At 46.8% G+C, this 21,034-nt stretch overlaps 1 protein-coding gene across 4 annotated transcripts in view; it reads left to right on the forward strand.

Moving 5' to 3' along the window:
- Window positions 1-21,034, forward strand: part of DOCK11 (dedicator of cytokinesis 11) — a 449,693-nt gene that overhangs the window by 136,204 nt on the left and 292,455 nt on the right. For all 4 annotated transcript variants that reach the window (XM_075323721.1, XM_075323722.1, XM_075323724.1 and 1 more), the window contains exons 10-13: window positions 11,284-11,367; window positions 15,969-16,109; window positions 17,800-18,012; window positions 20,534-20,656. In XM_075323721.1, coding sequence (XP_075179836.1) covers window positions 11,284-11,367; window positions 15,969-16,109; window positions 17,800-18,012; window positions 20,534-20,656 — 561 coding nt within the window. The remainder of the gene's footprint in view (window positions 1-11,283; window positions 11,368-15,968; window positions 16,110-17,799; window positions 18,013-20,533; window positions 20,657-21,034) is intronic.

Consider the following 21,034-nt stretch of genomic DNA (forward strand, 5'->3'; position numbering starts at 1 on the left):
CTAGTATAATGGCTTAGTTATAATGAGTTGGAGTGTGCAGAGGACAGGAGGGTACAGTGCCAGGATTGTGGGGCTCTGGGTAGAGGAAAGGAAGCCTGCCTTTCTATCCCTCCTAATGGGGAAATGCAGCGAGGAAATCCCTGACCTTAGCTACACAGACGCTGTCTCTGTTTTCAGGACCTGTCACCTATGGCTCTGACCCTGCCGGTACGAGCCCTTAAAAGGACTAATAGAAAGTGCTATCCCTAAGCTGTCCAGCGCTGTGTATGGAGCGCATACAGCAGTATCGGCGATAGGACAAAGGACGGAGCTGCGCCAGTGATGTCTGACACCAAGGACGCAGAAGAGATAATGGCGTCCGGACGGGCAGATACTCGTTTTTATAATGCAGGGACATGTGACATGGACATCCTATCACACATGCCGTTGCTTCTCTGGCTAAAAGTCCACTTAGCTGTGTGTGTGTCTGGGATTGGCTGACATGCTGGCCCGCCCCACAAGACGCGCGCGCTTAGGGAAGGAAGACAAGGAAAAAAAAAAAAATGGCGATCGCCATTATACAAACAGGAGTGATCTGAAGGCGCTGTTCCCGCACACTATATACTGAAATGTCATAATAGTGTGAGTCACAGAGTGACTTACACTATTACAGCGGAAAGCCAGCTAGGAATTAGCTGTTTTTTTGCTGCTAGAACCGTTCTCGAACGTTTCTAGAACTATCGAGCTTTTGCAAAAAGCTCGAGTTGTAGTTCGATCTAGAACAGGCCCCAAAATCACTCGAGCCGAGAACTGGAGAACCTCGAACTGCGAACCGCGCTCAACTCTACTCCTTACCTACTGACTTGATTCCCTGACTCCTTTACCTCGGCTTTTTCCCTGACTCCAGCTCTGCTCCTTCCCTTGTACTTACGTGACCTCTCTGTTAACTGACCCCGGCTCATCCCCTGACCCTGACTCTGCTCGTTCCTTTTGTCATTTACATTATCTCCTGGCTTTTGAACCCTGACTTGCTTGACTGCCCCTCACTAGGTGTGTCTAGCGAAACCTAGTGTACAAACCCAGCAGATTCACTCCGCTAGTGTGCCTGGTGACACCTAGTGGTTTGGTCTCTCATTACACCCGGATTCTCGTCATCACAATAACTAAGGAAGAAAGCACTATAGAGAGGAAAACGATTGCAGTATAAACAGTGGAATACCTCAGCACCCTGGACACACAGAGCTCACGTCCAGCATGTGTTACTGAAAGGAACACCTCAACAAGAGAAAAATAAAAAATTTGGATCAATCAGCAAACAGAGGGGCTGAAAATTAATAAAAGAATATTGTGGACTACAAAACTAGAATAGTTTTATCAACTAAAGGTAAAACATATGTAAAAATTAAAAACCTAAAAGTGTATAATACCCGAAAACAATAGGAGATGGTGAACTATAGGGATTACACAAGGCACAAGGACCACAATAAATAATAGTAAAAAATACAAAAGTCTTTATTAATACAAAAGGTGAACAAGTGCACAGTATGTAGCAAGGAAAGAAAAATCCTTGCTCAGAAACATGTCCCACAGAAATACCTGGAAATTGCCAGTAGATGACAGTAACACCTACTCATAAGGTATATGTGAATGTTATAGACAACAGGTAAATACCATATTTTTCGCTTTATAAGACGCACTTTTGTTCCCCCAAATTTTGGGGGAAAGTAGGGGGTGCGTCTTATAAACCGAATATACAGGGGGGGGGTGTACACACATATATATATATCTATATATATAATTGCCTTATTCTGTCTGTCTATCTGTCTGTCTGTCATGCTCCAAAATTGTGTCCTTACGGTGACACAAAGCTGATTGGCCGCTGGGCTCGCCATGGCCCCGCCCCCCCCACATGGATTGGCCGCTCGCCCAGGCTGCGCCCCCACACGGATTGGCCAGCCGCTCGCCCAGGCTCCGCCCCCCCCACAGATTGGCCTCTCGCCCCGGCACCCTGCAGGCATTGGCAATTCGGCCACGCCACGCCCCGCCCCCCTCACGCAATGCACGCTAGCTCTGGCCCCGCCCCCTCCCTCCCCCCGCGCATTCCCCGAACTGACACGGCTGTCACGGAGGTGAGTACTGTACTCCCCCCCCCCCCCCCCGCGCATTCCCCGAACTGACACGGCTGTCACGGAGGTGAGTTCTGTACTCATCCTCACCCCCACCCCCCCCGGCCCCCGCTCGCACGGGAGTCGTGTGGATACGTTGGTAACCATGCTCGCATGGTTACAAGCGCATCAAGGTCCTGCTGCGGCGGAAGATCCACACGCACACACATAACAGCACACACACAAACATACACACACATCAGATCACACTCACTCTCACACACACCTCACACACACCTCACATCGCATCCACACACTCACAGCATCCGGCGATATCGCTTGCTTCTCGGCCTCGATACTGTGCTGTTGTGACCTTCCAGGACCTGACGGAGGATCACATGGCCAGAGGCATGTGGTATCTCCGGATGTTGTGAGTGTGAGCGCGTATGTGCGATATCGTCAGTGTCTGTGTGTGTGAGTGGATGCGATCGGGTGTGTGTGAGTGGATGCGATCGGGTGTGTGTGAGTGGATGCGATCGGGTGTGTGTGAGTGGATGTGATCGGGTGTGTGTGAGTGGATGCGATCGGGTGTGTGTGAGTGGATGCGATCGGGTGTGTGTGAGTGGATGCGATCGGGTGTGTGAGTGTCGGCAGAGGAGCACGGCGTGCTGGAGGAGGCTGGGAGCAGAGAGGCTGATCATGGGGAAGGCTGGGAGGGGGAGGCTGATGCTGGGGGAGACTGGGAGGGGAAGGCTGATGCTGAAGGAGGCTGGGAGGGGGAGGCTGGGAGGAAGGAGGCTGGGAGGAGAGAGGCTGATCCTGGGGAAGGCTGGGAAGGGGAGAGGCTGAGGCTGGGAGGAGAGAGGCTGATGCTGGGGAAGGCTGATGCTGAGGGAGGCTGGGAGGGGAAAGCTGATGCTGGGGAAGGCTGGGAGGACGGAGGCTGGGAGGAGAGAGGCTGATCCTGGGGAAGGCTGGGAGAGGGAGGCTGATGCTGGGGGAGGCTGGAAGGAGAGAGGCTGATGCTGGGGGAGGCTGGAAGAAGAGAGGCTGATGCTGGGGGAGGCTGATGCTGGGGGAGGCTGGGAGGAGAGAGGCTGATGCTGGGGAAGGCTGGGAGGAGAGAGGCTGATGCTGGGGACAGAGAGGAGAGGCTGATGCTGGGAGGAGAGAGGCTGATGCTGGGAGGAGAGAGGCTGATGCTGGGAGGAGAGAGGCTGATGCTGGGGGAGGCTGGGAGGGGGAGGCTGATGCTGGGGGAGGCTGGGACGAGGGAGGCTGATGCTGGTGGAGGCTGATGCTTGGGGAGGCTGATGCTGGGGGAGGCTGGAAGGAGAGAGGCTGATGCTGGTGGAGGCTGATGCTTGGGGAGGCTGATGCTGGGGGAGACTGGGAGGGGAAGGCTGATGCTGAGGGAGGCTGGGAGGGGGAGGCTGGGAGGAAGGAGGCTGGGAGGAGAGAGGCTGATCCTGGGGAAGGCTGGGAACGGGAGGCTGATGCTGAAGGAGGCTGGAAGGAGAGAGGCTGATGCTGGGGGAGGCTGGAAGGAGAGAGGCTGATGCTGGGGGAGGCTGATGCTTGGGGAGGCTGATGCTGGGGGAGACTGGGAGCGGAAGGCTGATGCTGAGGGAGGCTGGGAGGGGGAGGCTGGGAGGAAGGAGGCTGGGAGGAGAGAGGCTGATCCTGGGGAAGGCTGGGAAGGGGAGGCTGATGCTGAGGGAGGCTGGAAGGAGAGAGGCTGATGCTGGGGGAGGCTGGAAGGAGAGAGGCTGAGGCTGGGAGGAGAGAGGCTGATGCTGGGGAAGGCTGATGCTGAGGGAGGCTGGGAGGGGAAAGCTGATGCTGGGGAAGGCTGGGAGGACGGAGGCTGGGAGGAGAGAGGCTGATCCTGGGGAAGGCTGGGAGAGGGAGGCTGATGCTGGAGGAGGCTGGAAGGAGAGAGGCTGATGCTGGCGGAGGCTGATGCTGGGGGAGGCTGGAAGGAGAGAGGCTGATGCTGGTGGAGGCTGATGCTTGGGGAGGCTGGGAGAGGGAGGCTGGGAGGAGGGAGGCTGGGAGAGGTAGGCTGAGAGAAGAGAGGCTGATGCTGGGGGAGGCTGATGCTGGGGGAGGCTGGGAGAGGGAGGCTGATGCTGGGGGAGGGTGGGAGGAGGGAGGCTGGGAGGAGAGAGGCTGATGCTGGGGAAGGCTGGGAGGAGAGAGGCTGATGCTGGGGACAGAGAGGAGAGGCTGATGCTGGGAGGAGAGAGGCTGATGCTAGGATGAGAGAGGCTGATGCTGGGAGGAGAGAGGCTGATGCTGGGGGCAGAGAAGCTGATGCTGGGGGCAGAAAGGCTGATGCTGGTGCAGCATGGGGGATGGAGCACGATGGGGGGGTGCGCAGCATCGGGGATGGAGCATGATGGGGGGGTGCGCAGCATCGGGGATGGAGCACGATGGGGAGTGCGGAGTATAGCAGATGGAGCACGTTTGGGAGTGCGCAGCATGGCGGATGGAGCACGTTTGGGAGTGCGCAGCATGGCGGATGGAGCACGTTTGGGAGTGCGCAGCATGGGAGATGGAGCACGATGGGGGGTGCGCAGCATAGGGGATGGAGCACGATGGGGAGTGCGCTGCATGGGGGATGGAGCACGATGGGGAGTGCGCTGCATGGGGGATGGAGCACGTTTGGGAGTGCGCACCTCCCCCCAACACACACACGCGCGCGCACTGCACAACACACCACACACCACACACACTGGGAACCACAAACAACTGCCCTACACAGACACCCACACACACAGACAACGCTGCACACACAACACCCAACACACAAACACCGCGGCACACACAAATATACGCACATACCGCACAACACACACATTGCACAAAACATACCTCCCCCCAAAACACACCACACACACACAAACCGCGCAACACACACACAACGCTACAGACACACAGCGCTCCACAAACAACGCAACACACGCAACACACATACAACACCGCTCTCACCCCCCGTCACACCCAGACAACAACCAGAACATGTACAGCCCCTACACAAACACTTGGTAACTACACACAACAACATCTATATATATATATATATATATATATATATATATATATATATATATATATATATATATATATATATATATATATATATATATATATATATATATATATATATATATATATATATATATATATATATATATATAACAAAAATCATACATGAACTACACAATACGTAAATTCTAGAATACCCGATGCGTAGAATCGGGCCACCTTCTAGTGTATATATATATATATATATATATATATATATATATATATATATATATATACTGCAGGGTCCGCTCTGGAGCGGTGCTGGGGGCAGGTGACAGCTGCGGGCGGCAGCGTTAGATCTCCTGCTCCCGCTCATATAATATGCACAGCCGCTGTCCATCAGCAGCGTGGTGCTGAAACCCCATCTCGCTGAGGGGCTGGGGCAGCGGGGCATATTATATCTGCCTGCGCCCTCCTTTGATCGCACATGATTCCCCCTGTGTTAGATATGGCCCCCGTGCTGCTGCCCATAGTAAAATAAAAAAAAGCTTTACTTACCTCCAGCGCTGATCTCCCGGTCTCCTGCTGCTGCTGTCTGTGATAAGGCACGCAGAGATGATATCACTCTGCCGTGCCGATCACATGACCGGCAGCAAGAACCAGGAAGTGGAGGAGGGAGGACTCGGAGATCAACTGCGAGGAGGGAGACACAGGGATTACAGCGCTGAGAAGGTAAGGAAAGTGTTTTATTTTATTATGGGCAGCAGCATGGGGGGCATATCTAACACAGGGGAGATGTGCCATCTATAGTGGCCATGGGCAGCACACATGGGGGCCATATCTAACACAGGGGAGGTGTGCCATCTAAAGGGGCTATGGGCAGCACAGGGGGACGTGTCCCAGCACAAGGTTGCTATATTCAATATAAGGGGGCCATATCCAGATTAAGGGGGGCTAATTTTAGCATGGGGGGCTATGAGGGACATATACCCTATATGATTTGTTAGACAGACACTGGCATTAGAAGACGGACCCCATTTAACATTAAAAAAAAATAAAAATTCTCTTTTCCTTCACCAAATTTGGGGGTGCGTCTTATAATCAGGTGCGTCTTATAAAGCGAAAAATACGGTAGTAAATATCCCCAACAAGAGGAAAGTAAATTATAAGGGAATAGATTAGGTCCAAACATATCCCCAGAGAAAAAACGGCTTACTCACACTATTTCCTGCACTAAGCACCCTTAGCCATGCCTCCAGATGAAGCCATTCAGTGAAACGCGTGTCGAGGCCCCGCCCCCACACCTGGTCTGCCGTGATCTTATCCTGCTCTCATTATGTCTCAAGGTATTGTGATGTGGCTATGATTCAGCCGTTTTTCCTCTGGGGATATGAGTCGTGATTCCTGATATCACCGCTCATCAGAGTCACCAAGTTTTGCAGAGCACAACGTGAGCAGGGAGTGGCTGCCGCTCAAAGTCCATGGAGCCTCATTGTGAGCCTTGTTCGGAGGCTCCATATTCTTTAAACTATCTATCGAGAAACGTCGTGGGAAGTGCTGGACTATATCGCACGTGAGAACCTTGCTTTCTAATAAATTGGTGAATGAGAGACAGTGTCTTGTTTTTATGTCTTTTTTTATCTTTCAGTTTTCCATTTTTGGACTACATGAGAATCCCTGGACTATATTTTTTAATAAAATGGTGAACCAGGGAAAGTATGAGGGAGTGTTTTTTCAAATATTTTTTGTTTGTGTGTGTTTTTTCTTTTTACTTACTGGGTTGGTAAATCCAGGTGTCTGATTGATGCCTCTCCATTACCATCTAATGTAATGCGCCACTACTGGGTTGATTGCGGACTGATATTTTAGTCTGGGAAGGGCCCAATAAACATGGACCTTCCCAGCCTGATAATAACAGCCTCCAGCTGTCAGTTTTACCTTTTGCTGGTTATCAAAAATTGGGGGATCCCACTTCATTTTTTTATTATTTATTTATTAGGTTAAACCAGGCAAAACACCTTTTTGTGCCACATGAAAGGCACTAAGGGGTGCATGTGCATAATATGTAGGGGAGATGTGACACTATATAGCTGCAAGATACCTATCTCTCTTTCCATTCTATCTAATATGTTTCTATCATTTATCTTGTTATATCTTTTTTTGTGTCTGTATATGTGTGTTGGTGTGTTTTGGAACATTGAACTCTGTTTGCTTTGGGCAACTTTTTGTGTACTCTGTTGCCTGTGTTTCAAGCAACTTCATTGATACCTGATATGTTTTGTTTAGTTGTGGTTTTTGGAGTGTTTACGATGCGTAAGCGCACTAAAAACACATGTATTTTTTACCTCCTGATTTTCCGCATCTATTGCGTCTATGGCGAAATTCTGTACTGCAAACCCAGTGTACCTATAAGATAAGTTGACATTCTGCAACTGGGAAAACTGCAACGCAGGTGACTTTATGCAGCTTAATAAAGAAGCACGGTGGACGTGAGATTTCTATTAATCCCATCCACTTTGCTTGTACTGTAAAAAGCTCAGTTTTTATGAAAACACGCAGCATCAAAAACATGAGTAAAACTCATTGTGCGCACGTACCTTAAAGGGAGCTTTACACGGTAGCGATATCGCTAGCAATTTGTAGCGATAGCGAGCGTGTAAGTACCCGCCCCCGCCGTGCATGCGATTGTTTGTGATCGCTGCCGTAGCGAACATTATCGCTACGGCAGTGTCACACATACTTACCTGGTCGGCGGCTTCACTGTGACTGCCGAACAATCCCTCCTTCAACGGGGAGGGACGTTCGGCATCACAGCGACGTCACCGCAACGTCATTAAGCGGCTGGCCAATCAAAGCGGAGGGGCGGAGATGAGCAGGACGTAACATCCCGCCCACCTCCTTCCTTCCGCATTGTGGCCGGCAGCAGGTAAGGAGACGTTCCTCGCTCCTGCGGTGTCACACACAGTGATGTGTGCTGCCGCATGAGCGATGAACCACCTGGATAAACAACCCTTACCGATTTTTGAGTTTGGGACGACCTCTCCATGGTGAATGATTTTCACCATTTTTGAGGTCGCTTAAGGTCGCTGGTCAGTGTCACACGCTGCGATATCGTTAATGACGCCGGATGTGCGTCACTAACAACGTGACCCCGACGACCAAACATTAACGATATAGCGTGTAAAGCCCCCTTAAGGGTCTTTGTCCTTACATTATGCTGTTCTCAAATGGGGTAGCAAAAACCTGGTGACAGATGCCCTTTAAAGAGTAAATATTATACATAATTCTATAATATTCTGTAATATATATGAGTAAAGTTTGGATACAGAAGAATTGGACATGTTAAAATTTTCACTTTGTAACCCTGGAAGCCAAGTGGACCCATATGTGTCTGGTATTTCTTTCTTTCTAAGGCTGGGTTCACACATTACGACAGCGACAACGACGTCGCTGTTACGTCACCATTTTCTGTGACGTAACAGCGACTTTGTAAGTCGCTGTTATGATCGCTGCTTAGCTGTCAAACACAGCGACGCAGCAGCGATCATAACGTCGCTACATGTGCAGAGAGCAGGGAGCCGCGCACACTGCTTAGCGCTGGCTCCCTGCTCTCCTAGCTACAGTACACATCGGGTTAATTACCCGATGTGTACTGCAGCTACATGTGCAGGGAGCAGGGAGCCGGCACTGACAGTGTGAGAGCGGCGGAGGCTGGTAACGAAGGTAAATATCGGGTAACCACCTTGGTTACCCGATGTTTACCCTGGTTACAGCTTACCGCAGCTGCCAGATGCCGGCTCCTGCTCCCTGCACATTTAGGATTGTTGCTCTCTCGCTGTCACACACAGCGATGTGTGCGTCACAGCGGGAGAGCAACAATAAAAAAACGAACCAGGGCTGTGTGTAACGAGCAGCGATCTCACAGCAGGGGCCAGATCGCTGCTCAGTATCACACACAGCGAGATCGCTAATGAGGTCACTGCTGCGTCACAAAAACCGTGACTCAGCAGCAATCTCAGCAGCGATCTCGCTGTGTGTGAAGCACCCCTACGTCTGAATGAAGGAGATTATCAAGTAAACGGCTGCACTCAGATGCTAAAGTAAACATCGAATATAGAAACTTGGACATGCATTACTGCTTAGGAAATAAATTTAAAAATTGAGACACTTCGTGCATTAAAATGGACAGTTTTATGTGAGCCCAGCAGCCAGCGCCAAGGCTTATCTCCTATGCTGGGTCCCTACCTAATAATGCCTCTACCTGGGCTGGACAGCCTACAATTTTATGGGTGGGCAGGAACCTGCTTCTAGGAAATTAAAAATTGCCTTAAGTTGATGGGTAAGGGTCCTCAGTCAGAAGACATGATGAGGTCAAAATTAGAAAACTGATGGCACTTCCTAACAAACAAGTGTGAACTCTTGAACTGAACATGACATAAACTAACAAATAAACAGCTCCACTCAGAGTCGCTATGGTATACAAACATTGAATACAAGAACTTGGACATGCATTACTACTAAGGAAATAAATGTAAAAATTGAGACACTTAGGCGGGCTTTACACGCTGCGATATCGTTACCGATATCGCTAGCAAGCGTACCCGGCCCCATCATTTGTGCGACACAGGCAAATCGCTGCCCGTGGCGCACAAAATCGCGCGGACCCGTCACACTACTTACCTGCCTAGTGACGTCGCTGTAACCGGCGAACCGCCTCCTTTCTAAGGGGGCGGTTTGTTCGGCGTCACAACGACGTCACTAAACGGCCGCCCAATCAAAGCGGAGGGGCGGAGATGAGCGGGATGTAACATCCCTCCCACCTCCTTCCTTCCTCATTGCGGGCGGCCGCAGGTAAGGAGAGGTTCCTCGTTCCTGCGGTGTCATACGTAGCGATGTGTGCTGCCGCAGGAACAACGAACTACATCGTAGAAGCAGCAGCAACGATAATCGAGAATAGGGGGGCATGTCACCAATGAGCGATTTTGAACGTTTTTGCGACGATTCAAAATCGCTCATAGGTGTCACACACAACGACATCGCTAAAGCGGCCGGATGTGCGTCACAAATTCCGTGACTCCAACGAGATCGCTTTAGCGATATCGTAGCGTGTAAAGCACCCTTAGTGTGAGGCTACTACTAGGTGGCGCTGGGATTCAGGTATGCAACTACTCCTGTGTGCAACAATTCAGAAGCCCACTAGAGGTCGCAAACACAGTGTAGGGATAGTTAAACTGAAAGGGTCAGTGCCAGGATGTCATGACTGTACTAGGGAGGAAACAAGCCGAAGTCAAGAAACAGAGCCAAAGTCAGATGCCGGGAGAACAAGTGAACATGGGGGAGTGGGTGGAGGACACAGAGCAGGACCAGAATCCAGAGGACACGGAAGTACAGAGGGAAGGTTGGGCAGGACAGATGGAGGAGAGAATAAGCAGGAGGGACAGAGGTCAGGCAGGATAGGAGGGCTGGAGGTCAGGCAGGGCAGAAGGGACAGAGGTCAGGTTGGGCAATAGGGTCAGAGGTCAGGACAAATGATACCAGGTAGCAGGACACGAAATAGAGTACTTCTCACAGGAGAAGAGCATGTAGCCAAGCCGGAAATATCACTCCCGGCGATCCGGAGGCAGCAGAATCAAGATATGGTGGCATGACCCCTGGAACGAGGCCAGAGCAAACACGCCCCTCCCGGAGGCAGGATACATGCATCGGCTCAGGAACAGCAGAGCCATGCATGAATCATGACACTTAGCACATAAAAACGACCAGTTTTATGTGAGCCCAGCAGCCAGCGTCAAGGCGTATCTTGTATGCTGAGTCCCTATATTCAATGTTTGCATACCTTAGCGTCTCAGAGTGCAGCTGTTTATATGTCAGTTTTTGTCATGTCCAGTATGCACTTATTCACACTTGCTTATTAGGAGGTGCTATCCGTTTTCTTAATTTGACTGGAGAAGATGTCAGTGAAGCTCAATTGGAAATGTGTGGGTAGGTCACATGTTCATGCTGCTGAAACAATATCTGCTATTTGGTTAAAAAATGGTGAATTTCACTTTAAAAGACCATTTAAATTGATGAAAAAGTTTTCAAAGAACCTTCATACTTTCTTCTATTAACAATAAGTTGATAAGTCATTTCATGACGTCATCATATATATTTTTTTCCTTTGTAGTATGGAAGAGAGACCGAACAGCTGAATAAGCTGAGCAGAAGTGAAGGACGACAGAACCTGTTCTCTTTCGACTCTGATGTGCAGGTGATGTTATCAGACTATATCATTGTATTATTTTTTTTCAGTGATAATAGCTAATGGTAGTTTTTATTGTTTTGAAAATGTATCTGTACCGTACATCATCCTAGCGTGATACACAGCATTGAAAATGTATTGTCCAACTAACTCTGTAAAGAAAGCTGAACAGAAAACACACAATGTACGAGTTGTTACTTAGGTTTTTATTTAGTTTTGCACAAAGTGTCAATCAGATTGAAAAGAAGGGTCAAAGGGACAGTAAAAAAGAAGTGCTCTAATAAATAGTTGAATATAAACAGGTAGATAGTTGTGTAGATTATACTTCCCCATAGATAGCCAACACATGAAACCTTTCAACCTTGCATTGCTTAGATAGAAGTGAGAAAAGGTTAGGCGTTATCAGTAGTGTTGAGCGGACCCGAACTGTAAAAATCCGGATCAGCGCTGTTTCAGCATCCGATCCGGGTCTCACCCGGACCCGGGAATCCAGCTGCACGATCCGGATTCGGGATTTTTTTTTTCTCTCTCTCTTTCTCTCTCTCTTCTCTCTCTCTCTTCTCTTCTCTCTCTCTCTTCTCTTCTCTCTCTCTTCTCTCTCTTCTCTCTCTCTTCTCTCTCTTCTCTCTCTTCTCTTCTCTCTCTTCTCTCTCTTCTCTCTCTCTCTCTCTCTCCTCTCTTCTCTCTCTCTTTCTTCTCTCTCTCTTATCTCTCTCTCCTCTCTCTTCTCTCTCGCTCTCTCCCCCTCTCTCCTCTCTCTCCCCCTCCCTCCTCTCTCTCCCCCTCTCTCCTCTCTCTCCCCCTCTCCTCTCTCTCTCTCTCCCCCTTTCCTCTCTCTCTCTATCTCCCCCTCTCCTCTCTCCTCTCTCTCTTCTCTCTCTCCTCTCTCTCCTCTCTCTCTTCTCTCTCTTCTCAAATTCAAATATGCTTTATTGGCAGGACCAAAATACAATTAGTGTTGCCAAAGCAGGAGAAATACAGTAAGTGTGGTGGGAGGGGATCACGGTTATGGGGAGTTGGGGGGCACAATTTGGGCTCTGAAAGTCCATTTAGGGGTCTTAGGTTCCCCTCAGCTTATGACGTGGTGACATATTGGGCGGCGATCTCCACCATTGATTCCTCTTCCCCCAGTAGGAAGCGGAGTTTCATGTCCTCGTCCATGGATGGAAAGTCCGGGGTATGGGTGGTAAATTTCTGGAAGTGGGAGGCCCTCACTGCTGAGTATTTGTCACAGTGCAGTAGGAAATGCGTCTCGTCCTCCAGAGCCCCCTGCTGGCAGTGCTGGCACAGTCTGTTCTCCCGCGGCTTGTATGTCTGTCGGTGCCGTCCTGTTTCCACCTCTAGGCTGTGGGCACTCAGTCTGTACAGGCTCAGGGTCTGCCTGTCTTTGGGGTGGCGTAACCTTTCCAGATATGGGGCCAGAGTGTAGTCCCTCTGCAGTGACCGGTAGATGGCGAGTTTCTGGGAGTTCTCTAATTCACTCTTCCAGACCTCTATGTATTGCATCTTGCAGCTCTCAGAGATCTCTTTTATTTGGGCTTTTGTCAGGGTGTGCTGCTGACTTTGGCTGCCGCAGTTCTTGGCTTGCTCTGGGCTCCGGCTCAGCAGGGCTTTATGATGGTAGGAGCTGGGGTTGCTGTTCTGTATGTGCGCCTGGTGTGATAGCGCCCTCTTGTGTATAGTGAACCATAAGGGGAATCGGCCCAGCTCTGCCCGACAGGCTATGTTTGAGGTGCTGCGATGGACTTGGAGGAGATATTTACAGAACTCCATGTGGAAGACTTCGGTAGGGCTGGAATCCCACTTTGTGTGGTCTGGGTAGGTCACTGGGCCCCATACCTCGCTGCCATATAGCAGTATAGGGGTGATGACGCTGTCAAATATCTTGAGCCAGACTCTCACAGGTGGTTTGAGGTGGTACAGTTGTCTTCTGATGGCGTAGAAGGTTCTGCACGCTTTTCCTTTCAGGGCTTCTGCTGCTTGCTTGAGGCTCCCGTTATTGCTTAGCTCCAGACCGAGGTAGGTATAGCTGCTGGTTTTCTCCAGCGTGGAGCCATTTAATGTGAAGGAGGGAGTGTTTATTTTGTTCTGGTTCCTCTTCTGAAACACCATGACTTTGGTCTTCTTTTGGTTGATTGGAAGTGCCCATGTGGTGCTGAATGTTTCCAGTACTGCCAGGCTATCTTGGAGGCCTTTCTCGGTTGGGGAGAGTAGCAGGAGGTCGTCTGCGTACAGCAGGATCTTCACCTCTCGGTCATGCAGACTGAGGCCTGGAGTGGGGGAGTACTCTAGAGCTGCTGCTAGTCCATTTATATAGATGTTGAATAGAGTTGGACTCAGGCTGCAGCCCTGTCTGACCCCACGGCCCTGTCGGAAGAAAGCTGTCCTCTTTCCGTTCACCTTCACGCTGCACCGGTTCTCAGTGTATGAGCTCTTGATCACGTCGTAGGTTCTGCCACCTATTCCACTCTCCAGAAGTTTCAGGAACAGGCCTGGATGCCAAACTGAGTCAAATGCCTTTTTGAAGTCCACGAAACATGCAAATATTTTCCCCTGTTTTTTGCCGTGGACGTGGGTCTTGATGAGGCTTTGCAGGGTGTAAATGTGGTCCGTGGTGCGGTGGTTTGGCATGAACCCAGCTTGGCTTCTGCTGAGGACGTCACTCTCTCTCTCTTCTCTCTCTCTCTTCTCTCTCCTCTCCTCTCTCTCTCTCCTCTCTCTCTTCTCGCTCTCTTCCTCTCTTCTCTCTCTCGCTCTCTTCTCTCTCTCTTTTCTCTCTCTTCTCTCTTGTCCCCGGTTTCCACTCCCCATTGACATATATAGGGCCAAACTCCAGATCGGATCCGGACTTCTTTTTCAACCCGCCGGGTAGCCGCCGGACCCGGATTTTTCACTATCCGCTCAACTCTAGTTATCAGCAATTGTTTAATGTTTTTCTGTTAAGCTTAATTTTTCAATTCATTTTTAGGAATGTTCTTCTTTATTTAACATATCATTACTAGTGATGGGCGAACTCACAGCTATCCCAGATTGGCGGGACTAACTATTAGGGCTCTTTTCCACTTGCGTAAGGCTTCCGATGCGATGTGCTAATGACCCCCTGCTGCGGTGTCAGCCGAGGGTCATGCGACTGTGATCGGATCTTGCGTTTGCATCACAGGAGCGGAGGAGGTAGGGAGCATTTTCTCCCCATCTGCTCCGTTGTCTGTCTCTACGTGCACCGCACTGCAGTCGCATAACATTCTAGTGCAGTGCAATTTTACACACGTGTGAGCCGAGACTCAGTGCAAAATGCAGCATGCTGCGATTGTACCGAGAGCACGATTCGTGTGGAGAAAAAAACAGTACAGAGGAAACTGTCTCATTGATTAACACTGGTGCGAGTGCAATCCGATTTTTAATGAAAATCGGAGATGGAAAAGAGCCCCAAAAAAAATTCAGATCCGGCCTAAAATTGATCCCAGATATCTGGCCGTACGCCGGTCCCCATATAAGTCTATGAGGACCAGAATCCAGTGCATAAAAATGGTGGCAGAAGGGATATCGCTTGCTTTATGTTTCCTTTATATTTTTTATTTCCCGAGTTCTCAGAGAACTCCGGGCCCGGGTCCGGCACCCGGATACTATTGAAACAACGCGGATCCAAACTTTTACAGTCCGGGTCCCCCCATCACTACACGTTACTCAATCGAGCATCAGGATACTCGGGTACTCGTGGAGCTCAGCTGAGTATTGCAGGTGCTTGGATATTTCGTCCGTGAAACAACGACCACAACGAACAGGCTTGTTTCACTGTATGGTGTGTGCAGCCACCCCAGGAAGAGCCATTTGCAGTCTCTGAATTACTTTCCTGGGATATCAAGCAATGTTTATGGCTGGCTATATGTGGTTGAAGACCAAAACAGGCCAATCAAAAAGGTGTTATCAGAATATAAAGAATATATAAGGGAGCCAGCTTACCCCAATCAGTTATCCGACCAGATGGCTGCAGACTCCGGAGAGAGGGGTGGAAGCATACCCAGAATCAAGAAACAATAGAAAAATTTTGTCCAGCGTTTCACTCCAAGAAATAGTCTTCGGATTAGACCATGATGAAGACGTCAAGCACATTGAAACGCGTTGTCTGTCTGTCAGACATACGTAGGATGGCTATTTTTATCCTGATAACTTAAAAGTTATGTTTTAACCCTAAGACTATTTCTTGGAGTGATACGCTGGACAAAATGTTTTGACTGTTTCTTGGAGTGATACGCTGGACAAAATTTTTTCTATCAGAATATAAAGTGTCGATCGGTGGGAATCCAAACACTGGAACTTCTGTCTCCCTGTTAGAATGGAGTGGCGGTGCGGATGGTTGGACACCGCTCCCTATGGAACTGTGGAGCACTATGCTCGACATTTTTCACATTCCCCCTAGAGAATGAACAGGACTGAGGTCCAGCATCCGCACTGCCACTCCATTCTAATGCGGACAATCGTGCCCCAGCCTACCGGTCATTGTGGAGCCCCACTGATCTAAAACAACCCCTTTGAATATTTCTGCATTATAATTTGTGTGTCTTGTATGATATTGGGGCATTCATTGAGGCCTTTTTTCCTTCTGTTTTTAGAGACTGGACTTCTCTGGTATCGAGCCAGACATACGACCATTTGAAGAGAAAAGCAGACGTCATTTCTTAGTTAAATGCCAGGAACTGAGCTTTAATATACTTGGGAATGTGACCGAAAATGCTGAAGGACCCTTGACAAATGTAAGCACTTACTATGTTCAAATAATTACATGTAGAGTTTCTGACTCTTAATAATAAATTACAGATTTCTTTTTAGGAATATTGTCAACTGGCAAAGTTAGACCGGCATTTGTTTTCTTTACAGCAGAGTTCTATTATAGCAAAACAATGGGACCTATGTGTGAAAAGTAAAAAAATGGTAGTCATGATAACTGTGTGTGGATTCATATATACAGAAATAACTGTTTATTAACCCCTTCCCGACCGGCCGATTTTTCGCTTTACGTTTTTTTTTTCGCCACTCTTTTTCTGACGTAACTTTTTTATTTTTCAGTCAATATGGTCATGTGAGGGCTCATTTTTTGCAGAACGACCTGTACTTTTAAATGAAACCATAAGTTTTACCATATAGTGTACTGGAAAATGGCAAAAAAAATTCCAAATGCAGAAAAATTGCAAAAAAAAGTGCGATACCACTATTGTTTTTTAGATATTTTTTCATTGTGTTCACTATATGGTAAAACTGATGTGTGGGTGTGATGCCTCAGGTCAGTGCGAGTTTGTAGACACCAAACATGTATAGGTTTACTTTTATATAAGGGGTTAAAAAAAAATCGGAAGTTTGTCCGAAAAAGTGGCGCACGTTTTACGCCATATTCCGTGACCCGTAGCGTTCTCATTTTTCGGGATCTATGGCTCAGTGATGGCATATTTTTTACGTCTCGAGCTGACGTTTTTAACGGTACCATTTTTGCGCAGATGCTACGTTTTGATCGTCTCTTATTGCATTTTGCGCAAAAGTTGTGACAAAAAAACATCGTTTTGGCGTTTGGAATTTTTTTGCCGCTACGCCGTATACTGATCAGATTAATTGATTTTATATTTTGATAGATCGGGCGTTTCTGAACGCGGCGATACCAAATGTGTGTATATTTTTTATTTTTTTTAACCCTTTAATTTTCAATGGGGCGAATGGGGGGTGATTTGAACTTTTGGTTTTTTTTTTTTTAATTTTTTAAAACTTTTTTTTTTAACTTTTTTTTTTTATTTTACTAGTCCCCCTAGGGGGCTATTGCGATCAGCAGTCCGATCGCTCTGCACTATCTGCTGATCACAGCTGTAAACAGCAGATACGCTCACTTTCTTTTTCACTGGGCCGCGGGCACAGCGAAAGTGAAAGCAATTCATGTGTAGTACAGGAGTCATCACATGACCCTGTGCTGCCATGACAACTACCGGAAGTCACGTGATCGTGTCACGTGACTTCCGGTATCGGGCGGCAAGTAAAAGTTTACCGCGATCGCGCTTATAATGGCGCTGTCACATATTGACAGCGCCATTTAAGGGGTTAAACGGCAGGAGCAGATAACGATTCTGCTCGTGCCTAGCAGGCACACATCTCAGCTGTGAAAATCAGCTGAGATGTGCGCCAATCGCAGCATGCTGCCGCCGGCAGACTGCGGGCAGTAACGTTATGACCGCTAGGACGTAATTTTACTGCCCTCGGTCGTTAAGGGGTTAAAGAGCGTTCATCGTCCATGTAGTGCATCAGGCAATAGACAATGCAATATTTTTAAATATATTTTTGAATGTTTCCTTCAACCAGTAGTAAACAATTATGATTTTACTCCAACCACAATATTACATGTGATTCTTTTTAACATCCATTCATGTATTTCAGTTTTCATATATGTATATCTTTTTTTTTAAGGTTGAACCATTTTTTGTCAGCTTAGCACTGTTTGATGTGAAAAATAACTGCAAACTTTCCGCGGACTTCCATGTGGACCTTAATCCTTCATCAGTAAGAGAAATGTTACACAATTTTTCATCAGAGGCGGCTGCTAATGGAAGCCCTAAAATGTTTTCCGGCGAGAATCTTATCCACGGCATCCCAGAATCTCAGTTCCAGGTCATAAAAGAGGTGAAAAACCTATCTACCTACCTACTTACCTACCTATCTATCTACCTACCTATCTATCTACAGTGGCATACAAATGTTTGGGCACCCCTGGTCAAAATTACTGTTATTTTGAACAGTTAAGCAAATTTAAGATAAAATGATCTCTAAAAGGCATAAAGTTAAAGATGACCCATTTCCTTTGTTTTTAGGCAAAAAAAATCATGTATTTTCATCTCTTACATATTAAAAATGACAAAAAGGAAAATGGGCCGATGCAAAAGTTTAGGCACCCTTGGAGATTTGTATGCTCAGATAACTTTGACCAAGATTTCCGACCTTGATTAGCCTGTTAGGGTTATGGCTTGTTCACTATCACCGTTAGGAGAGGCCAGGTGATGCAAATTTCACAGCTTTATAAAACCCAGCCTCCACTAACCTTGTGCCAAGAAACAGCAGCCATGGATTCTTCTAAGCAGCTGCCTAGCACTCTGAAAATTGTGAAGGCCTACAAATCAGAAGTCTATAAGAAGATATCAAAGAGTTTTAAAGTTTCGCTTTTTCCAGTTTGAAATATAATTAAGAAATGGCAGTTAACAGAAACAGTGGAGGTCAAAATAAGGTCTGGAAGACCAAGCAAAATTTCTGTGAGAGCTGCTTGTAGGATTGCTAGAGCGTCAAATCAGAACCCCTGCTTGTTTACAAAAGACCTTCAGGATGAGTTAGCAGACTGTGCAGTTGTTGGTACATTGTTCTACTATTCAGGGACTCCTGCAAAAATATGGGATTCATGTAAGAGTCACCAGTAAATAAAACAACTCTCCTTCATCCACACTAGAAAATTCAGCATCAGAAATATGCAAAAGAACATCTAAACAAGCCTGATGCATTTAGGAAACAAGTCCTGTGGACCAATGAGTTTAAAATAGAACTCTGTGGCCACAATGATCAAAGGTATGTGTGGAGAAAAAAAGCTCAGAATTTCAGGGAAACAATATCTCACTAACTATTAAGCATGGGGGTGGAACAATCATGCTTTGGGGTTGTGTTGCAGCCTATGGCACGGGGAACACTTCACAGGTAAAAGGAAGAATGGATTCAATGAAATTTCAACAAATTCTTGATGCAAACATATCACCATCTGTAAAAAAGCCGAAGTTGAAAAGAGGTTGGTGTTATGGTCACCGAGGGGCAGCAAGCGTTCGGGAGTTGGCTTCTACAAATAGACAATAATCCTAAACACACATCAGAATCCACAATAGATGACCCCAAAAGGTACAAGCTGAAGGTTTTACAATAACCCTCACAGTCCCCTGATCTGAACATCATTGAAAATCTGTGGCTAGACCTCAAAAGAGCAGTGCATACAAGACGAGCCAGGAATCTCACAGAACTGGAAGATGAGCCAGGAATCTCACTGAACTGAAAGACTTTTCCAAAGAAGAATGGATGAAAATTCAAACAAGAATTGAAAGACTCTTGGCTGCTACAATAGGCATTTACAATCTGGGATACTTGCTAAAGAGTGTGCTACTAGGTACTAACTATGCAGGGTGCCCAAACCTTTTTGCATCGGCCCATTTTCCTATTTTGGTAATTTTAAAAAAAATGTAAACAATGAAAATTATATATTTTTTTGGCCTAAAATACAAAGAAAATGTGTCATCATTAACTTTATACCTTTTAGAGATCATTTCATCTTTAGCTTTACTGTTCGTAATAACAGTAATTTTGACCAGGGGTGCCCAAACTCACTCTATCTATCTATCTATCTATCTATCCATCTATCCATCTATCCATCTCTCTATCCATCTATCTATCTATCTATCCATCTATCCATCTATCTATCCCTCTATCCATCTATCTATCTATCCATCTATCTATCCATCTACCCATCTATCCATCTATCCCTCTATCTATCTATCTATCCATCTATCTATCCATCTATCTATCCATCTATCTATCCCTCTATCCATCCCTCTATCCATCTATCTATCTATCCCTCTATCCATCTATCTATCCATCTATCTATCCATCTATCTATCCCTCTATCCATCTATCTATCTATCTATCTCTATCTATCTCTCTATCCATCTATCCATCTCTCCCTCTATCCATCTATCTATCCCTCTATCCATCTATCTATCCATCTATCCATCCCTCTATCCATCTATCTATCCCTCTATCTATCTATCTATCTATCTATCTATCCATCTATCTATCCAGCTATCCATCTACCCATCTATCCATCTATCTATCCATCTACCCATCCATCTATCCATCTATCTATCCATCTGTCTATCCATCTATCCATCTATCTATCCATCTATCTATCCATCTACCTATCTACCTATCTATCTACCTACCTACCTATCTATCTATCTATCTACCTGCCTACCTACCTACCTACCTATCTATCTATCTATCTATCCATCTACCTATCTACCTATCTATCTACCTACCCATCTATCCATCTATCCATCTACCCATCTATCCATCTACCCATCTATCCATCCATCCATCTATTTTTTTTCTATGATTACAGGGAATATTTTCAGTAACAAATCCACATCCTGAGGTTTTTTTAGTGGCACATATTGAAAAAGTCTTGCAGGGGAACATCACACATTGTGCAGAACCGTACATCAAGAACTCTGATCCAGCAAAGGTATTCTTTCTAATAGAAAAAAAAAATAAAAAAGTGTTGTTAAGTCTCTTGTATTTTATTTCCCTCAGCTCATTGTTTCCCTGTGTGTTCGCCTATAGTTTCCTGTCATTGTAGTTAATTATTTCCTGCTATTTAATTGCCCACTTTATACTAAATGAAAAGCTTCCCGTTTTAGCCGTCCTTTTTCCCAGTATAATTTAAGCAATGAATGAAACAAAAAATCTAAATTCAGCACAACATTGTAAAAGTGAAAATTTGGACACATTTCCACACAATGTTATTATCTTGAAAATTAATTTATTAACCATTGATAATTCTAATAATGTGTTATTATAAATAGAAATATACAAAAAAATTAGAATGCGTAAATTACAAATA

Source organism: Anomaloglossus baeobatrachus, chromosome 9, assembly GCF_048569485.1.
Source record: "Anomaloglossus baeobatrachus isolate aAnoBae1 chromosome 9, aAnoBae1.hap1, whole genome shotgun sequence".
NCBI classification, from domain to species: Eukaryota; Metazoa; Chordata; class Amphibia; order Anura; family Aromobatidae; genus Anomaloglossus; species Anomaloglossus baeobatrachus.